Raw genomic sequence first — 21,340 nt, 5'->3', positions numbered from 1 at the left:
TTAAAGCACCCCTGCCACCTTTTTGAAACACAGGACACTGAATACATGTGATGCTGCACTATTCTGCATTCTAGTTAGACCGCTCCAGCAGACTCTCTGACACGTTCTAATTAGGGTAATTTGGAGCATGTGTATAGGCACTTCTACATTCCAAAAAAAATTTCAGTTTGGCCTTACTCCAGCGAACACAATATATAGTAGGTACCCAAGTTTAGGCATTGCAGTCTATTTTGGATTGAAAGGGCATGTCTACATGAAATGCTATGTTGCCATAGCAATGAACTACAGCGACATAGTGTCAGTGGGCGCAAACTGTGATGTTGATGCTACTGCACAGTAGCGTTGGAAATGACTCCTGCAACGCCAGGACTGCGTAGCAATAACTGCTCAGTCTGCCGCATGTGTAGACACGCCCAAAGTTTCCTAAGCTCATATCCTTGGACTTCTCTCCAGATCCAGAAATGATCTAGTTTTATTACCTAAGCATCTACTAGCTACCTAAGCTCTGGCTAGACAAATGCATGGATGATAGATCTATTAATAGCAATAAACCAAAACAGTCAGAGATTTATCCTCTGGCATCTCTAAATCAATAATGATGGATGCCAAGGAGGATAATGATCAGGGGATAGATAGATCACTCTACGACGTATACCCAGTTCATTGCTTTCCCTCTAAAGCATCTACTTTGGCTAGTTTTGTAGCCTATTTGTTATGTTATTTGTTGTTTGCTATGTTGTTTATTGTTTAAAAATAAAAACGTATTTTCTTTTGCCACCTCTGTAGGGAAAAATGGTGTGTCTGGAGACGCTGCTGTGAAATTTATAAAGTTAGCTTTTAGCTATGAAGAGTGGGATGCATTTGATTCCACTATCGGACTGGTTTTTAGTTTTCTTCAGGTAATCCAAATACATGGTACAGAACAAATGAAGGTGTTAACATGTTTTTGTGTTTGAAAATTAGTGGGGCAAACTTACATTGCTTTTTTTCTGTGCAAATTTGGTAGGATCAAGATGATCCAGTATGGAAGAAGGCAGAAATGGAACTCAGACTTCTTATTGCGATGCAACCAGTAGTGTCTGCAAGAAGATCTAAACATGGTCTTTCTGTTCAGGAAAATATCAGGGAAGTTGCAATGACTCGTAATTCTGGAAGAAAAACAACTGCACTTCGAGGTGTGTGTTTACAGCTGGTAGTTAAACTAATTGCATTTCAGATTTATTTTTCAGCAGTTAAGCTGTGGTGTTTGCTATGGAAAAGTTCTTTAATTTACAGTATAACATTTGTCTGCCACAATAGCCAAGAATTGAGAGATTACAATGTACTGAACTGTGTCTTATTTCCTTTTACTTGTCAAAACTTGACATATTGTCATTTCCCTTAAATGTAAAACAGTCTGATTAATATTTCCAGACAGTTTTCCAAAAAAGACCCATGGATGCAAAGATATGTGCCTTTATTTTGCCCTTTATTGTGGCTTACGTATCTGAAATTTCTTGTCATTTAAACAAAAAGAACTTGTTAAATGGCACTGTCATATAAATCTCTTCTGTCATCCACAAAATTGAATCCTGAAAACATTTTCGTTTACAAAATGGTAATGTGTATTTTTCGGAGAAGGTGCGGAGGGAATGTGCTTTTCCATTATATTTACTGTGTTGTATTGCCATCTGAAACAAATTGGTATAGATCCATTGAAGTCATTATGCTTTTACGAAGTGCATAATTGGTGATATTTTTTTCTTTTATTTTTTGTTTTACTTTTTCTTCTTTTTCTATATGGTTGATTTGTAGAAGGATCCTTAAAGCCTGGAGAGTCTGCTGATGATCTTGTCATTTTGGCAACAACAGTGCTTTCCTGCATATGCACATCTAAACAGGTATAATATAATGGTGGAGACTTTCTGAATGAAGAACTTAATATTGAATTGCTTTATGCAAGTCCAGATTGGAGGAAGTGATTGTTTTGTTGGGAGGAAGTGATTGTGTTGGCAAAATGTTAAAGACAAAAACCCCCAAACCTAAATGAAATTACTGAACTCACATGAACTGTAATGAACTTATCCATGATTTATTTTTATTTGTTTTTATTTACTTTTTATTATGATTGATGCTGTATAGTTAAGCTACTTCTACTACTAAAATTATTTAATATGTATTAAGTCCATTTTGGACACCTAGTGAGTTTACTAATAATCAAGGTCAGAAATCCAATTCCTTTCAGTGTATTACTCTTAGGGAAACAAATGGCAGGAAAGGTAAAGGTCATATGTCTTAATTAAACTGATTTTTAAAATATATACATTTTTTAAATTCACTACAATTCATGTTGGTCATATCCTTTATAAAAATATAAACTGTGACAAAATCTACACTGGTTTACTTATTTTATTACAACATATTTTGCTAGCATGTGTTTTTGCAGTTCCTGTCTTTTTTTTTTCCCCCCAGAATTTCCAGCCAGATAGAGAAATACTTGTCGATGTAATAATGTTTTTGTGGCAGAAGTGCAAAGTAGGAGTTCAGCGGATCCAAACAAGTGGAAGTGACTACTTAAAATACATCCACAAATACAAAGTTTATAAAGTATTCCTTTTTCATATCATGTTTCCTTTCATGTAAATGCATTCTATTATGGTTAACCTAAGATAAAATGTATTTCTGAAGTCTAAGTAATACATTTCCTTTTTGATAAACATGCCTAAATCCTCAGTAGTTTCAAAAGGGAGTTGTGTGCTGAATTTGGATAAAAACATTTGTAGGAAATGTTTTTATGGTGGAGAGAAAAACCCCGTCATCCCATAATGCCTTTAAAATAGACAACAAAATAGTTCTGTTCCATTTCTCTGCTAAGGGAAAAGCTGTATAATTCAGGGAAGTCTCCCAAACACAATGGATGAAAATAGCGGCAAACTGGCAGTGCAAGGGAAGAGATTTGAAAGGAAAAAATCATTTAAAGCCACTTGTTGAACCATTTGTATCTCTGGATATTCCGGAGACTGGAGACTCTCAGTGTAATGTAGGCTTCGGAGGTTCTTTATAAATTACTGGGATGTCTTACAGCAGCAGTAGGGCCTGCAATCTCTACAGCATTGCATCCTGTGGTTGCGCCCTGGCATATCCCCATGCCAAGTTTAGTAAGAGTGTCCTCAAAAAGCAGCTTTATAGTTACTTTCTGCTGTGCCTGGGGTAGGCAAATTTTCTTCAAGCTGGAATTGGGGATTATATAGGCCTCTTTTACACAATTCCATCTCTTGTACCTGCCATAAGTAGCTTAGTAAAAGGAGGTTTCTCAGGTTATATAAGACTCACTCAGGGTCACAACTAAAATTGGACATCATGCTTCCATGACTTGTGTGCATGACAATTTATGATGATTTTGTGTCCAAATTCTGTGTCCTTGATGGAAGTTTCTGCTGAGCTTGGCATGGTGATATACACCATGTTGTCCAGTGGAGAACATTTAGAAAATCAAAAAGAAAGAAAGAAAAGAAGAAGATGCTTGTCATTTCATGAAGTGTATGAGGAATGAGGGAACAGCAAAAGGGCTCAATGTTGTACTTTAGAATATCAAGATGGTTGTATCTCTTGCTCCCATTTACACTAGTCCAAATAGAGTTATAGTTCATTAAGTGGGAACAGTTCCTCATGCATTTCTAAACATTTCTGAGTACAACCCCTCACCTCTTAACTATTTTAGGAATATATAAGTATGAATACTTTTAGATTAGGGTTTTCATACTGATTTAAGGTTCTTTTTTATATGTGTTCTTTTTAGTGGATTCATATCCATTGGATAATAAATGAAGTTATTCAGAACAGTAACATGGGAGACACTAACGCGATGCTAGCAGAGGTTACATTACGTCTTTCTGCAATATTGGAAAACGTAGCTGATTGTGCAAATAAATCTGGGAAAAAAACAGGTAAAGTATTTAATGAGAGTATTAATGAAAGCAGATAATAAATATGCAATACATTTTCTAAACATTTTTCTTTTAAATTGGGTTTTAAAATGGTCTCCAGTATTCTGGCCATAGGATTTCAAGATATGAATCTTATTTTTCATTCTTATTCTACAAGAATCATAAAGCAGAGTTAAGAGACTCAGTGAGTTAAATCCTAGCTCCATTTAAATAAGTAGAAATGTTATCATTGACTTCAGTGAGGAGGAATTTTCACTGAATGTGTTTAAAATACATGGCCTAAATCAACAATTGTGAACATTAAGTATAGTAGGAAATAATGCTACTCTATTATTTCTTTGAAATAGCATATAGTGCTAAATCATAGACCATAGAATATGTGTTAGTGCTTTGGAAAAACATTTTCTCTTAATTTGATGAAAATCACACCGCAGTGATGAAAGTTGGGTGAAACTTCATTGAGGCTTCTAGCAGTTACAACCATTCTGCATTCAGGGTAAATGTAAGAAATAGGTTATTCTGCTTTTTCAAATAAGATAGCTAAAACAATAAGAGACACAAACCATAATGCAGGCCTTATGCAAGTTTGCTCACAAAAAGGTCTTTGTGAACTGATGGGTTTTGCTCGGTATTATTGGATATAGATATGCCATTTTGTGATCAGAGCTACCAGGATGCCAGAGAAAAGCAGCCAAAAAACAGAACATATAGCAAATGAACGAGTAGCAAGAGAGGGAGGCTTTTTGGACATATAGCTGGTTGGAAAGGAGCTTGGATCTGTAAGGAAAAGGAATGGCTTTCTTTTGTTGGGGAATGGGATTCTGTGTACGTTCTTTATAATAAAACAAGTTTACGTTAACGGAATTTCGCTCTTGCTGATTTCCTCTTCTTTTGGAAACAGTTAAGATCTTGAATATTAGTTTACGACTTAGGCCACAAATCGGAATAGCAATACCTTTTAATGGAAAATTACTGTTTTATAAAAATTAATTCAGATATTTTTTAAATACCTGTATAAATTACTTAAAAAATCTGATGGTCAATCAGATAAAATTTGCTTTCAAGAATGAAAAATAAATAAATATTACAGAGGCAGGGATTTTTTGGGGTGATATCTTTTATTGGACCAACTGTATAGTTGGGATAAGCTTAGGTAAGTTTTTGAATGCAAAGCTTTCTTGTACAGGTCACTGTGGACCATCATGGTTATGACATCCCTCTAACACTGCTATAAATATTACAATAAGACTGTGAACTAAGGGTGGAAACGGACATCACCTTACATGATCGGACATCACCTTTGTGCCGCCATAAATATTTTTCACAAAGCAAAATTATATAGATGTCCAGATCCTTTGTCACACCACAAATGCCCACGTTTGTGGCTGCAACAAAAGGTAGTAATAATTTGTGCCACTTTATTGCAGTGGAAATCTTATTTCCTTTATGAGGAGAATGTGGGCAACCCAGATCTGTGACCATTCTCTAGCTACCCTGGGTAGGAGCTGTCTATCTGGGTTTAAGGAGCTTGGTCCTCTGTACTCCAGGATTTTCTGCACAGGATTGGGCCCCTTAAGCCCTGGGAGTACCTATTCAGCTTTTCCCGCTTCCTGAGATGTTCCCTGGGATTTCCAGGGGTCCATCTCTGGAAATGTGGTTCATGTCACCTGTTGTCCCACAAGATCAACAGGCAGGGCAACAGATGACATGTGTTTTGCCAAATGAAACAAGTCAGCTGTGCCAGCACATCCCAGCACAGCTGCTCTGCTTCATTTGGCAATGTCTTCTTCTGGCCTTATATGATTCCTTATGTTCATACACTTTGCCTGACATTATCTAGTTTGACAAATGGTGAATATTTAAACTGCCATATTTTTATTTGCCAAAGCATAATCCTAAAGGTAATTGTCCATCTTTATCTTTATCCCTTGGGTTAGAACCATAAAAAGTTGTGCAATAATTGAAACTATGCAATTAGTTCTCAAAGCCAGTACAAAGCAATTCTATATGGTTGCCAAAGTCTTCGGTTACTAATAGATTATTTAAATATTATTGGTGTTATTCATTCAGTATAGTTGATTTTCATCTCTATTTTTTTCTTATACAAAAGGAGAGAGAAATGAATCGGAATTACTGACAGAAACTCAAATCTTTGACATTCCTGAAATACTGAAGGTAAAATATATTCCTTTGCCATTGGCATAATATTTGTGAAAAACATTTTCTTAAATGTTTTTCCACTTGGTAAACATCCTTTTAAAATTTAGCATTTTAGTTTTTTGAAGTTGAATTGTTTTTGTACAGTTGCATTAGTGCAAACGTATTTCTTAAATCTTCATAGGGAAACCCAGAGAATTTAGCCTTTTTTGACCTTTTATAGTCTCTTCTGATATGAATGTATTTTATGCTAAATCTAGTTTTTCCTTTATAGCATGTTTCTGTTTTTTCCATTATATTTTTTTGTGCTGTAGTCAAAGCAGGCTTTAGCATTCTGGATGGATTTGCAAATCATGCTTTGGGTGCTTTTTCATATGTAACTGATTTTTGCATGTAGTAGTGTGATCCAAATGCACAGGACTAGTCTTACAATGTTGAGAAGGGTTAATAATAGGGTTCTTTTGGGATCTTTCACAGATCTAACAAACATGATTTGATAGAATGGCTATTAGAGAAACTTTGCTTCATTTAGCGAGACCCTCTGTAATGAACTTAAATGATCATTTAAGGATTTAAGCATATGTAAGCCATGTGCAAATGAGACAACTTCACTGGAGAATTTGCTTTGTTTAGAGTACACTATGTGAAGACCAACATATCACATATATAAAATGTACAACTGCACTTTCAGAATATATTGGTCTTTACATGGGGCACACTAGGCCTGTGCAAAGTGGCTAGTATTTGCTTTGGATTCGGGTTTGGCTGATACTGGGGACAGTGATTCGATTCGATGATTCGAATCACTGTCCGAAATTGATTTGGCCGAATCTGATTCGGAGATTCAGCCACTGCTGAATCGGCCGAATCTCTGAATCAAACAGGCCCCAATCCCCGCCTGCTCTCCCAGCCCCATCAATGGCTGCCCTGCCTGGCCCCAGTGTCCCGGCACTTAAAAACAAACAAACAAACAAAAAACCTCTTGCCAGCGGGGGAGGGAGGGCGATCCCCACTGCCCCCCACTGGCCCATGCTGCATGGGGCGGCTCTGCCATGAGCACCCAAAGGCCCTGATGGCCACTGCAGCAGCTGGTGAGTGTGGGACTTTTTTTTAAGTGATGGTACACTTGGGCTGGGTGGGGCAGCCATTGACAGGGCTGGGAGAGCGGGGCAGGGGTTGGGGGACACTCAGGAGGGCTGGGGGAGCAGGCAGGGGATGGGACCTGGCCATAGTCTCCCCTGCATTTAGCAGCACAGAGCCTGGGTCCAGCTGCCCGTGGCAGTGAGCAGGGACTGCCCAAATCCAAAGCTTTTGCGAATCTGAATTGATTTGTAGGCTTTGAATCAATTCGGACCTTTTTATTGGTCTCCCGATTTGATTCGTATCTGGAGATTCAGCTGCCGAATCAGCCCAAATCTTCTCTGAATTGCATCACCAACTGAAGCTGCACACTGCCCTAGCGCACACTAAATAAAGTAAAGGCTTCAGGGTGTCATGACCCAAAGGTCTGATTTTTTGTGTGTGCTTCGGTACTAAGAATTATCCCCGTGGGTTTACAGCTTCATTGCACAGTGGAGTTCTGCTGCGCAGAGAACCCGCATGCAAAGGAGTGTTCCCGCCACTTTGCAGCTGTCTTTGCAGGGTGCATTTCCCTTTGCAACACAGAAATGCATGGTGCAAAGAGTTCCCTCTCGTCATATGCAAATTCGTGCCCCGCAATTGGCTAGTGCTAAATTATTCACACGTGGCAGCTAGCGATTGGCCTGTTAGCCGTATAAGAGGCTTGAGCAGTTTCCGCCCAAGCCGAAGAGGACTCCGCATCCATCTCGTGGGGACTCTGGGTGTGCGTGGCAGGGTAATAGAAACCCTGTGTGTTGCCCAGAGGAGTTTGGCGGCCTGATCCACCGCCCACCTCTTCCCGTCTTCGAACGGAGCCTACTATAAGACGTACCGATGAGTTTTATGCGTGCTTGTCCTGGACATCCGGAGTTCTGTCTGCGTGGAGCCTAGCAAACTCCACGTGATTGTTCGTGTTCTGTCTGCGCGGAGCCTAGCAAACTCCACGTGTGTTCGTGTTTTCTGTTGTAACCGCAACTCAAGCAAGTTCTCAGCCTGCACTGCGACCATCTCGGTGTAAGTAAACAATCTTAAAATCAACCGTTACGTGTCTGTGCCTAATTCTAGCTTGGCGACCTCCCTCTCCGACCCGACCTGCCCGGGCTGCCGGCCACAGCCTGCGTGCAGAGCGACGAAAAGGGCCCGGGGTCTGACCCGGCCCGCACACAGGGAAGCTCTGTCTCATTTGCATGTCTTACATATGCTTAAATGCTAGATTTGTTTAAAAGATATTATTTGTATATGTTTAAAACAAAACTAGGAAGTTTCATTGAAACATTAAATCTGTGTAAATGGAACTTGGGGCTTTCGGCACAAATCACCATAGGAAAAAAAGCTGTATTTTATTATGCTGTGGTGTTTGAGAAACACTGTCTCATGAGGTAGTTTAAAAACTGTTTTAATGTACAGACATATGGCATGTCCAGATGAGTGCAGCTATGTGGCGCTGCAAACACTTCTGTAGCACCACATACTGCACAATCAGGTGTTCTTTGTGCTGCAAGGGCATGCTGCCTGTGCGTGCGCTGCTCTGTTTTTTTTTCTTCCAAAGGCTCCAGGGGTCAAAAAAACCCACAGGGGGAAAAAAATGGAACAGCGCAGGCACAGGCAGCACACGCTGCTGGAAAGTGGAGCTGGGCTGCCTGGAGCTGTGCTGCGGCTGCCAGCCAGGCTTTTCCTGGCAGAATTACCATTGCTGCAGGCCAGGGAGGACCCCAGGACCACTGGCAAGGCTTGTGGCCCCAGCTTCCCCTACTACCCCCAGGGTAACTTGCCGCACACCAAACCACACATGGCATGGGCGTTCCCTGGGTGCATGGTGTGCCGCTGCTACTTGTCCCCGGGGAACCAAACATCTGTGCTCATCTGGACATGGCCATAGGGTGCATATGCACCTTAATTTTGGAATATCCAAACTTTTAATGTGCTTGCCTTTGGAACCTTTATAATTTCTTAAGTTTTTGGATGGACATTTGTAAAACCTTTTGTAGGAAATGCTGTACTTGAGGCTGAGACTTCTCTGTTGTAAATTTATCTAGAAAAACTTTCCTTTAAGTGAATATTTTTAGAAATTTCAGAATTTTTTCTTCACTTGTGTTCTTGGTTATTTGAGTTTGTTTGTGCATATACATATTTATCCTTCACTAAAAAATGGTTGAACTTCAGGTCTTTAAAATTAGCCTGTAAAGAAGAATAGTCTATCCAGGGTACCTGAGTGTCTTAATAACAACCAGTAATGCCAGCTCTCTGGCCTTTATACCCTGTACTGTAGCTTTCATTACTACTATAAGTTGATTGTATATAAATTCATTTCAGAAAAGTCCTGCAGAACAGTTGCATTTTGCTTATGAAAGTCTTGAAAAAGCAATTAATGGAATGAACATGTCTCGCTTAATGACCCTTTCACCAGATGGAAAGTCAATATTTGATCACTGTTGTACAAAGGTAAGGCTTCAAAGTATATATTAGAGCAAAATATATGAATAATGTTGGAAATTTTAGTTATGTTTACGCTTCGAATTTCTGCTAAATGTGTATTTTTCACCCCTCCCACCTGAAAAGGATAGAAAATGATAATTTCACTGGTGTAAATAGCACATATTATTGAATAAGTTCTGGTATCACTATTTTGCTTTTGATTTTTGTAATGTATTTTTGTGATTTTTCTTTGATTGTAAGAGTCAGAAAACTTTTTTATATGGTTATTACCTGTATCTGTGTATTATAATTAATTTTAATTTTACTTTTGACTGTTATGGAGAAAATTAATTTCTTAGTATGATGTAGTCTTCTATACTTCAATGACAAGTTTCTGCAAATTCTTTAACATACTGAGCAATCTAATAATTTAAAAAATAAATGTACTAAAATATTTGATGGAAATCAAGGTTTACTTAATTACTACTATTCTTTGATCAGATGGACCCAAATAGTCAAAATCTATGTGATGCTTTAGCACATGACAATGATAAAGCAGCCACAGGAAATAATTTTGTGATGGATTTACATTTAGAGCTCATTCAGGCTCAACATCGAATAGCTGTGAAGCTTTTTAAACTAACGCAAGGTAAGGTACAGTAAAGCTAAATAACTAATACAGATTGATAAGTATGTGGTTTTATTATATTTTTGTAATTCAGCCTAAGTCATAAAGTCTTAGCAGTGCTTGTTAAATACAGTAAATTGAAGGCACTTTATACATTCCACATACAAAGAAAAAGGTGTGTTGCTTTTCTCTGAAGCACCAGATATTTGTCATATCTAGAAGTCAGAGTCTGACTTGGGGGCACTGGTTTTCCTAATGGTAATTACAAGTCTTTCGGGTGCCTATTGCAGTGTCTACTACATGTGTGCATGGTCAATCACTAGATTTAGGATCAGAGAGGAAATTTTCAGCAAAAACTGGCGAGGACCATTAAGGAATTCCACCCTTCCCACTTCTCCAATGGAAGATGTGCTCCTCTGCTCATCTGAGCACATTTTGATCTTGCTACTTTCCTGCCGCTGCACTTGCTGGGTTTTTTTTTTCCTACTGTTTGTCACATGTGGCACATTATGTAGGCATTTTATGTAGCATGCTTTTGTGGCTGTGGTAGGTAAGACGGACTGAAATACAGTTGCTGTGTGCTCTTCTGGACAAATTGTTTGCCCCACGGAGATGGATTTATGGCCTGGGACGCCCCTTTTGTGTTCCTATATAAGAACAGGGAGGGATAGATTATGTTTGTTTGTATGGTCACTCAAAGAAATGCCATTGAGCCAAACAAGAACAGGGAAGACCAGCATTGCTAATGTTGAATGCAGACCTACTTAAAAACCATGTTAGAGTACTTTTTCAATAGGGACACCACAATAAGTAAAGTAACTTAATCCTTCCTTTTCTCATAGATGTTCAAATGGATGGCAAAAATTTCAGGGCTACCAAGTCTCATGAGAAAGATGTAAATTGCTTTCATTTAACAGGTAATGTATATTAATTAGATTAAAAAGTGTGGTGCACTATTACTACAAACTATATAAATACGCTTTAAAAATATTTATTTTACAGAAACAGATGTCATGAATAAAGTAAAAAAGAATAAATTATCCAAAGCTATCTTCTTGATGCAGAAGGCTGCACAGATGTACCCTAAAGAGCTGGGAAGTGCCCCCCAAAAGCAGCTACTTGAGGTAACAGGAATTATCTTTTTTGGGACAATTCCACAAATCCTGTGAAATGTCACCTTTAAAACAGACTAAGTAAATATGAACATTTCTCTTGCCAAATTCTTCTTGAAACTTTCTGTGGCAGAGAGAAGAGAGAAAAGGAAGGAAAGGGAAAGAAATGTTTGACCTCTTTTGTAATGGGATTTAGTTCCAGCACCAAATTTTGTTGATCTGCATAAATTTTAGAAGAGATGCATGAAATAAGTCCCACCCTGGCATGACCTGGCTCTCTCTACCTGTCTGCTGAAGAGGTTATCTGTTTTCAAAGTTCCAAGTGCTGTGTCTGTTGTTGCTGCTTTTGAGGCAGCCTGGGACAAATCTTAGATTAGATTACAGCAGGGGCGGGCAATTATTTTGGGTGGAGGGCCGCTTACTGAGTTTTGGCAAGCCATTGAGGACCACATGACAGGCAGCCAGGGGCAGATAAATATTCGTTTTCTAAATTTTTTAGGCACCTCATGGGCCAGGTAGAATGGCCTGGTAGGCCACATCTTGCCCACGGGCTGCATTTTGCCCGCCCCTGGATTACAGTATTTACAGTCAGCCAAAATGTTGCTGACAAGTAACAGATGAATGGAAACTTTCAAAAGTTTATAATCAAACCTGAATGGAACTTCTTGAGCAAAGCAAAGTCACTTTTCTAGCCCCAGGGCTTCCTTGCAGCTGGAATTCAAAGCATGATGCAAACTAGTGTTAGAACTTTTCAAAAAGATTGCAAGAATCTTTTTATACTGGAAAGAGTTAGACAGTCAAAATGTAAATGGCATTGTCAGGATGTCCTTGTGCTTGTGATGTCTCTCATTAGCAAGTGCCATTGTTTATCTAATGTTTATCTAATACTGTAAATTTTTTGCAATCATCATCTGTGGGGACTTTTCTTTTTTGAGAACAGGTTTTGAATTCTAAGGAATGTTTTAGTACTGTAAAATTACTTACACATGTAGCTGTTGAGAGTTAAGTCCATTATCAAACTCTTTGCTATGTGACTATTTTCAATTTTAAGGAAGCAGTAAATGCTTGTGAGAGGCAAGGATTTTTGGGGGTAATTACCTTTTACTGGACTAACTGCATGTAGACTTGCAGTTAGTCCAGTAGACTTAGACTGAGTAGAGTAGAGTAGACTTAGACAAGCTTTTGAATGCAATAAGTTGTTTGTAAACTGTCTTCTCAGTCCCTTAGTAATGCACATAATTATGGCTATATTTATACCACCTACCTCCTGAGCTTGGGACAGATCCTGAGAATCAGGCCCTACCCACTCACTTCACTTAGTAAGGCAATCAAGCCCAGCAGTTAGGCAGAGTAAATGTCATAGAGGGGTTCTGAGTGTGCTGGGGCATAAACCCAGGATCTCTCTAAGGCTAAGTCATCTGATCTGTCTAGCTGCTGAGTTTGGGTACACGTAGAGTGGGAGCAAGGTGGGAGTTGATTCTTGGTGGCAATCCCAGATTCAGCAAGGAGGTATACACACACCCTGTATGAGTGTGGATGTTGTGAGTTCCTATTCTTTCTTCACAGACCATATGTCCAAAACTCATCCCTTTCCTGGGGATGAGCCATCCTGGCACTCTGGCACATCATAAAGCTTACTGAATATGTTGCCGAATGAAGACAGAAACAGTAATGGATCTAAATGGCAGGCCTCAAGTTTATTAACATCTTGGAGAGGCTTACCTTTCTTGAGTTATCGCTGGGGAGAAGCACTCATTCCAGCTGCAATATGTGATGAACTAAGCATTACTATAAAATTCTAATACTTACCTGTCAAGGGAGACACCGTGATGATGGTGTTGGCCAAGGTGGTTTTACTGTACCTGGCAGGGGCGATCCTCTTCTCAGCCTTGAATGACTTGGTGTAATTCAGGGTGGAGACCTGTCCATTGCACTGTAGGCAGGCTGACCCCTGCGAGAATCTAGTATAGCCCAATGGGAGGATCTTTGCTATACATTTCATGGTACTGGAGGAGTGCTTTCAGCTCTCCCTCTAGCTTTCTCCTGTATCCTTTTGGTTAGCGGCAAGCAAGACTAGGAGGCATCTGAACTCTAAGGCCTTTGGGCTTGGGGCTTACCCATAGGATACCTGCCACGGATTTGGTAATATCTGAAGTCCCAGACTGAAAAATCTGGGAGGCAAGATACTTACCAGTGGTAGCACCACACAGACGTGAATGACTGAGCTCTGCTCAATATGCTTCCTTGATTCTGTGAAAAAGATGAAACAAAACAAAAAACCCCCAAAACTTACTTTGCCAAAATTCCTTCCCCTTTCTAAAGCAGGTGATTAGTCAGAGTCTGGAGTCAAAAACATTTTCTGTATGTTATTACTACTAAAGGAAAGGGATGGAAGTTGGAAAAGCTAAAGGGCAGGAGCCCTTCCAAACCCTGTAAGAAGTTTAAATTACTGAAGTAGCCTAGGGCTAGTCATTTCTCAGCTTTTTGTCTGGGCAAAGGGAGGTAGAAAGTTTGTGGAGGAGGAATCTTACCTTGTATTGCCCATCATGAACTCTCTCTCCTTTCAGGACTGTGTATCCCACTATTGTCCTAACCCCCCAAACTTGGCTGTTCTTGGAGCTTTCCTTCAGAATCTCTGCTGACTTGGCTCTAGTTCCCTCTGTGAGAGGGACCTCTGCCACTTCTCCGTCTTGGTTGGAGCCAGAATATGTAACTGGCCACCATTATTTTAATTAACAGTAAGCCACCATTATTTTAATCAACTGTCAACAGTAAACATTTTACCTCTTAATCTAAGGTTGGACGGTGAACCTGTATTTGAGGTGATGCCCTCTTCCCCAGAGAATTCAGCATTACTGTTGTTGTACATTGTGCAATTCTTGTTTGCATGGAGAGTTTATACAAGATTCCACTGACAGTTTAAATCCCACTAATCCTTAATTTGCACATATGAGGTGCATTCTGTGCAAAGACTACTATTTTTTGGAGAATTTCAACATATTAGATTATAACATTCATTTTGAGGGCATCTTGTAATTATTGCATGTATCTAGCTCACCTTGATTTTTATCTTCTGTTTTAACTGTTAACTGTAGGAAGCGTTAACTCTAATTCAGAAGGTTGAAGCAGAGCAAAATATATTGTACTTCAATCTCAAACAGTCTACGAGTACTGAGAAAAACAGAGTTCCCCCACCTCCTATATTGGTTTCCAGATCACATTGTTCCATGACATTTAAACCAGCTCCATTCACTTCAGATGTTCAGGTAATGCTTTTCATAATGACTCTGTAAGAAGTATATTAAATTATAAGTGGCAGTGAGGAAGGTTGTTTCATCAATACTATATTCATCACAGTGCTCTTTATCATTCTCAGGCAGATTATATTCTCTTGACTGAATAAATTATAAATTCTTATCTGAGTGAGTCACCGGTGACTCACTGTTGTGATCTTCATTTACCTGTGACTTATTTTTTCTCATGCAGCTTGTTCTCTCTGTTCCTACTATATATCATCCCTTTATCCTACCTGTCAAAAACTCATCCTTCTGCTGAATGCATGCTATGCTCTCTTCAAATGGGTATACAAAATAACCAGTCTGCCATTTTCTCAAGAGATTAATTTTAGTAATAAATTTGTTCCAACAACCTTAAATAATAGTATGTTCACAGTGTAGATAGAAACAGTGGGAACTCAATTGCTGGTTAGTGTTACAAGCAAAATTCTGAAAACAATTCGGCCTATTGATTGAATTGCAAACTTGAATTACTTTGGAGACCATATATTCCCATTTATACCCTCTTAACAATTTAAAAGGTTAAAAAAATTAAACTAATTTAAAGCTCAGTAGTCTAACACCATGTAATACATACTTATCCACATTTAATGTATGGTACAGTGAATTTTTACAGATTTTATAGGGTTTTCTCCACTAGATGGTGCAATGTGTTTATTTTTTCATTTGTTTGAGAAATTTGTTTTCCTGGAGAATTTTTATCTACAGGTACATGGACTCATGGAATTGATATCTCAGATATATCTACTACTTTTTATAAAATCCTTCTCTTCATTAAAAAGTGCATGCTACAATGAAATTTGATTTCATTTAAATTGAGTTGCATACATTTTTTATGGTGGAAGTCAAAACATCTCAAAATACGAGTTTCTCCTACTACCTTATGAATTATAAAAGGTTTCATTTTATGGGGGGAAAAAAGCTATCATACTACACTATTTATTGCTTGAAAATCCATCTAGCTTTTAGTGACAGTTAACTCAAGTGTAAGCAAAAAAGTGCAAGGAAAGGTAACATTTCAGCTGTTCAGGATTTTACTTTGTATGTTGTATATTTATTTACATGTTTACATTATAACCAAAACTATTAATTTTGTTAGAGTTTGTACTTAAAGATGTGACAGAAATCCAAAACAATAGGGTACTATTTCCTGTGAAATTTCAGGAAAACTGTCAAGTTTCATAAAGCTGTAATATTCAGATCTATTTTCTGAGACCCTCCTTCATATTGAGCAGTTTCATAGGACCCCTCTATATGTTAAGTTTATGCCATGAATAACATTTTAATCACAGCACAAATGGCAAGGGTGCTACACATGAACCCAATATAAGATGTTGTAAAGTAGCAGACCAGCCACAACAATGTTAATCATTTTTTATGGCTGGTTTGCATGGTGCCTGGCTTGCATGCTGCCTTGTGTTGAATGTGTTCCATGTCCAGGGCTGCCCCAGAGCTTGGGTTGGCAATCAGATGATTCTTGGCCCTGGTCCCAGAATTGCACCAGTCTCAAACTAGCTATGGTGCTGTTCTGGGGCTGGAGCTGACAATGACTGGATTGTCAGCCCCAGTCCTGGGACCACACTTGGCTGTGAGCACTTGTTTTTCAACTTGTGGGTGCAGGGAGAGTCTGGGATCTCCCCTTGCACTGATAAGTAGAAAGGGCATATTGGGATCTGATCCCTGATCCCAAAAGCACACCTCCTGCCATGCACCATTCAACAGAAATAAAGGGATCTGGATCTTGCTCTTTGTTGTTTTTCACTTTTTGTCATATAGTATTTCCTTCCAGAAGTTCTCTTGTTATTTTTGTGGAACAAGTGTTGTAAAATGTAGAGAAACAAAAGAAATCTGAGTGATGTCTCCATAATTTTAGGGCTCTCTAAAATGTGGTCCTTCATGTTTAGATTATGAATTTGAATTCAGTCATGACTTTTCCTAGATAAGGTTGTTCAGAAGTCTACTGCATATAAATTAAATTTATCCAAGTTCCTAGTGGTTCTGATCTAGTAGAGCACTTAACACTGCTCTACTTAAATTTAAGTTGTACATATTTAAATTTTAAGCATGTGTATAGTTTTTTTTTTAAGTCAGTAGACCCAATCTAGCAGGTACTGGAATTCATGATAGTTTCTATGTTTCCCTTCTGCAGAATAATGCCCAGCGGGGCTACTTGTTTGCTTGCTTGCTTGATTTCTTGCTTAAAGGCCAGATTTTTAAAGGTACTTAAGCACTGAATGATGCATAGTGGGAGTTTACAAAGCTTATTGGCACCAAAATTCTATTTATTTTAAGGGGAGTTAATAACTCGGGTGTTGCATTTCTTATACAGCACATTTAAAAGTATGAACTAAGCACATTACTGGATCAGGCCTCAACTCTCCATGTCATGAAAGTAAGTATCAGGAATAGCAATTTCTGGTGGAGTACAAAAACTGAATTCAGTGAGCATGGTGACCTATAAAGATAGTTCCTTTGGGTTATGTTTGAGCCGTATTAGTGGGACAGTAGAGAGGGAGATTTAGCTTTTGGCCAAACTAAACAATTATTTTTTAACACCATTATTTTATCAAATTTGTTGTGAAGACCTTTTTCAGCAGTGGCATATGTTCTTCATCAGACAATATTTTTTTTCTTGATGTAAAAGTTAATATATTAAAGATGATGGTAAGTAACAAATATTTAACTTCTGTTCTTTTTTTAAAGGTTTCCTGGTACAGAATTTTTGGTTGTGTAGCAGCAGGAAGCAATACAAAAGTAAGGTTAAATAATCATCACCTTCCAAATGCAGGAGAAGAGGTAAGGGAAACCTATGTATGCCATACTCCCTCTCTAAAAGGCTCTCTCTATTGAGCTTTCACTGAGTAAATGCATCTGACACCTTTCCCTCCCACTCCTCCATCTCTGTGTAATCAGCTAGCTGGCCAAACCTTTAGAGAGCCCTTTGATCTTTATTTCAAGTGTTTGAAATTCTGCTGGGCTCAAGGCATTCTCCCAGAACTTCTTTCTTGAATAATGAGTAGAGTGCTTCAAAGATGGTCGGTTTAAGGTGGACTCTATTTCTTTTATTATATCAGTTTTTTAAAGATGTTTCCATAAGGTAACGAAAAAAAGGGGTAGAAGTATGATATTTGTTTATAGATTACACCACCATTACAAGGCTACATAGAAGAATGGAGAAATGGCGAAAAGGAAATTTTAAGCAGAATTAAAAAACAAATGTGCTGGTTCTTTTGATATTTTTATTCAGTAAAAATAGAGGAGGAGCTATAACCATCAACTATTTTGTTTTCTGAAGCACCTTACCTTGGGTTTATCTATGACTCATTCCTTGATATATCAAAGTATTGCACCCTAATAGTCTTCACAATCCAACTTGATTGCATATATGCTTTTGTGTAAAGATAACTGAACCCTTTTTTGTTTTGTATCTAGCCCTGTCTACATGTTCAGCCACTCTATAGGTAGCCTGAGAGTTTTTTCTTTGTTGAAGCTTGCAGATTTAACTGCCTTACTATTCTCTCCCAGTGCAATTCCAGAGTAACCTAATATTCCATGGTACTTGCCTTGGGAATGGCACAGATATGTGTATGTTTTCTGCATTAGTTAAATGGGTGGATTATAACATTATTTCAAAGAAATACCTCCAAAAATAAGTAAAAGGTCTCGCATGCTAAGTACAGACATTGCGGGGGGAAGGAGAGGGTTAGTGGGAGGTTAGATTGTGTTAAAAATGGCCACCCAATCTAAGATAAGATGGGATGGGGTGGCTAGTGGTGGGGTTGGGGGCAAACAGGCAAACGGGAGAAGTCAAGCAGGAACCATAAGAGTGATAGTGGGACAGGCAATGTCCACAGGAGGGATTGGGGAGTGTGGGGACAGTCAGCATCCACAGGAGTGATTAGGGGACAGGTGGCATCCATGGGCGTTATCAAAGGAATTGGGGGTGGGGGGAAGGTTGGGTCTCTGGGGGGTTGCTGGGGCCTGGGGCCAGGGGCAGAAGTTACACATAAACCAGTTTAAGTGATTGGAAATCAGTTTAAATGGAAGTTCAGTGCACATAAATCCCTTCAAAATGGTTGAAACAGGTTTAAGAGAACCTGAATAGCACAAACTGGTTTATGGGACTTCTGTCCCAGACCCCTTCCCAGTTCAAGTTAATTCACAGTCCCCCAGCATCCCAGGATGCTTTGCAGCCTTGGGCTGTGCTGTCTGCTGTATTGGAGCAGGGACTACCTCACCCCTCTGCTCCATAGCTTGCTTCCTGCCTGCGGTCAGCGCATGGGGGGTGGGGGGGGGCCGGGGAACAGACCCCCAGACCACCTTAGCCCAGGTCTACACAGCTCATGGGGAGGGGGGAAGCCCCTTTGGTGGTGGGGAGCTGGGAGAATTTTGCGCCTCCCCCTGCCCTGCACAGCTGCTTCCCTTAGCTGCTGGCACAGGAGGGAGGGGGAAGGAGTTCCCAAGGCCGTGGGGGTGTGGGCACCAGGGAGCCCCTGCCTTGGGGGCTTCTTCCTCTTTGGCCACAGGTCCCCTAGCTGGGCAGCCTTGGGGAACTGAGGGGAATTTCCCCCCAACCCCCTTCCCAGCTGCTGATTGCTTCAGCCGCTGCCACAGGAGGGAAGGAGAAGGAATCCTCTAGGCTGGGTGCCTGCCTGTGCAGCCCAGCATGGGGGCACCAGGGAGCTGCTGCCTTGGAGGGCTTCCCTCCATCCCAGGCCAGGGTTCCCCAGCCTGGGGTAACTCCAAGGAGCTGAGGGGAATTCTTCCCTTCCTGAACCCCGCAGTTGCTTGCCTTAGCCACTGCGAGTATCAGGGACAGCCCAGGGCAGCCTCTGAGGAAAGGGAAATTTTCCCCTTCCTCTGCAGGTGTTTGTCCCCCGTTTGTCCAGGTGCTGGTCAGTGCTGCCCTCCCCCCCCCCCTTCCCCAATTAAAAGCTGAACGTCAGTTCAGTTGGTTATCAGCTTAGAGGAAGTTGTCTAGATTGAATCTATTCTGCCTTGGGCTTTTTGTCTGTCTGTACTTAGCTTGGGAGGGTTTCTGGGATGAGAGGGGCTTGTGGGGTTCACAGGGAAACTTTGAGGAACTAGGGCTATTTTTAGGCTCCCCCCCCACCCCAGTGAACCTACCTTTCGTCCCTCCTGTCCCTCCCCCCACCAATATTTACTTTCTTGGCTAGCTGCTGCAGTGATAAAACAAGCATGGGGAGTGACTTGTGGGATGGGGGGTTGGGAGAGGGCTGAAGGGCTGGGAGGGCCTAAACCAGGGGCAGGCAATTATTTCAGGTGGAGGGCCGCTTACTGAGTTTTGGCAAGCCATCAAGGGACACATGACAGGCAGCCAGGGACAAACAAATATACTTTTTCTAAATTTTTTAGGGGCCCCACAGGCCAGATAGAATGGCCTGGTGGGCCGCATCTGGCCCGTGGGCCGCATTTTGCCCACCCCTGGCCTAAACATAACCCAGTGCCAGAGAGACAGGTAGGAAAAGTGCAGCCCCATGGCTGGAGCTGGCAGCTAGGGTTTCCCAGCCCTGAGGCTGTGTGGGTAACCATGTAGAAATCCCATTCATTGGTCTAACCTAGGTCAATTAAATTTGAGCGTACATTGATCCAGGTCTATTTTAGACTGCATTCTACCATTTTTAGATGAGTCTATGTGCACAGAACTTCTGACAGTTCCAGGTTTAGATTGATTTCCAATCATTTAGGTTGGGTAAGGTTCACACCAGGGCAAACTAAGTGAGACTGGGTAGCCATTTTTAACCTGCTCTAACCTCCCCCTAACCTCTCCAAATGTCTGCACTTAACCACAATAAAATTTACTCTGTGACTTCCTTTTTTGTATGTACAATACATAGAAGTAGATGTATTTCTTATTAACAGATACCAGCTGATGGGAAAAGCCTTTTGGAAATAAAAGGCTTAAATCCAAATGAAAAGTACATATTTGCAGTTGCAGCATATTCCTCAGATGGAAAGCTTATTGGTGATGCTATTGGGGAAACAACTAAACCCATACTTGCATATCCACCTCTTTCTGCTACTACTGCTCGAGCATATTTGACTCAGGTAAATTTTAATCAATAGATGCATGGTTTAATTTGTTTGTTATATTTGTTTTTTCCTTTTTAATGAAGATTCCAAAACATTTTTTTTTAATCAGGACCCAACATAAATTTTCTGGAGTCGCCAACAAGCACAATTTAAAATAAACAATGAAAAAGTGTAGTAGCCAACTTAATTCTCACTTTATGTGTAATACCAGCTTAAGGAAAATCTTTTTCTGGGCCACTCCTCTTGTCCTTTTTTCCAATCTGCCACTCTCCGTTTAGTAAGCTCTTCCTTTTCTTTTTTTTTTTCCCTCTTCTCATCCAGGTTTTTTTTGGTCTTTGGGAGACAGTTGGAGATCATTTTAATGGGCATTGGCAATTGGGGCAAAAGATCTGATTAACTTTTGCAGGGGATATATCCAATACTGAAACAAAACCAGAGCTCTCAGAATTACAAATACTTTGAGAGACTCCTTTCATTATGTCTTTTATAAATTCTATCTTCAAAAAGAAAGAGTTAGAAGAAGCAGCTGCATAATGGGGAAAGGGTGAATCCTTCCAGCCCCACGGAACCTGGGAAGCTGTGAGAGAGGTTGTCCAAGATTTGCAGAGGTTAGAACTATCCCTGTGAATTGCT

The 21,340-nt window shown here is 40.0% G+C and overlaps 1 protein-coding gene across 6 annotated transcripts in view; it reads left to right on the top strand.

Annotated features, from left to right (window-relative positions):
- The window catches only part of CFAP54 (cilia and flagella associated protein 54), a 250,254-nt gene that overhangs the window by 52,400 nt on the left and 176,514 nt on the right, over positions 1-21,340 (top strand). For all 6 annotated transcript variants that reach the window (XM_019480938.2, XM_019480941.2, XM_019480937.2 and 3 more), the window contains exons 11-23: positions 787-899; positions 1,007-1,175; positions 1,795-1,880; positions 2,452-2,586; positions 3,779-3,926; positions 6,037-6,101; positions 9,516-9,644; positions 10,119-10,266; positions 11,088-11,162; positions 11,248-11,369; positions 14,453-14,623; positions 17,357-17,449; positions 20,537-20,722. In XM_019480938.2, coding sequence (XP_019336483.2) covers positions 787-899; positions 1,007-1,175; positions 1,795-1,880; positions 2,452-2,586; positions 3,779-3,926; positions 6,037-6,101; positions 9,516-9,644; positions 10,119-10,266; positions 11,088-11,162; positions 11,248-11,369; positions 14,453-14,623; positions 17,357-17,449; positions 20,537-20,722 — 1,640 coding nt within the window. The remainder of the gene's footprint in view (positions 1-786; positions 900-1,006; positions 1,176-1,794; positions 1,881-2,451; positions 2,587-3,778; positions 3,927-6,036; positions 6,102-9,515; positions 9,645-10,118; positions 10,267-11,087; positions 11,163-11,247; positions 11,370-14,452; positions 14,624-17,356; positions 17,450-20,536; positions 20,723-21,340) is intronic.

Source organism: Alligator mississippiensis, chromosome 4, assembly GCF_030867095.1.
Source record: "Alligator mississippiensis isolate rAllMis1 chromosome 4, rAllMis1, whole genome shotgun sequence".
Lineage (NCBI taxonomy): Eukaryota > Metazoa > Chordata > Crocodylia > Alligatoridae > Alligator > Alligator mississippiensis.
The sequence above is the reverse complement of the archived record's forward strand: the minus strand, read 5'-3'. Positions and strand labels throughout refer to the sequence as shown.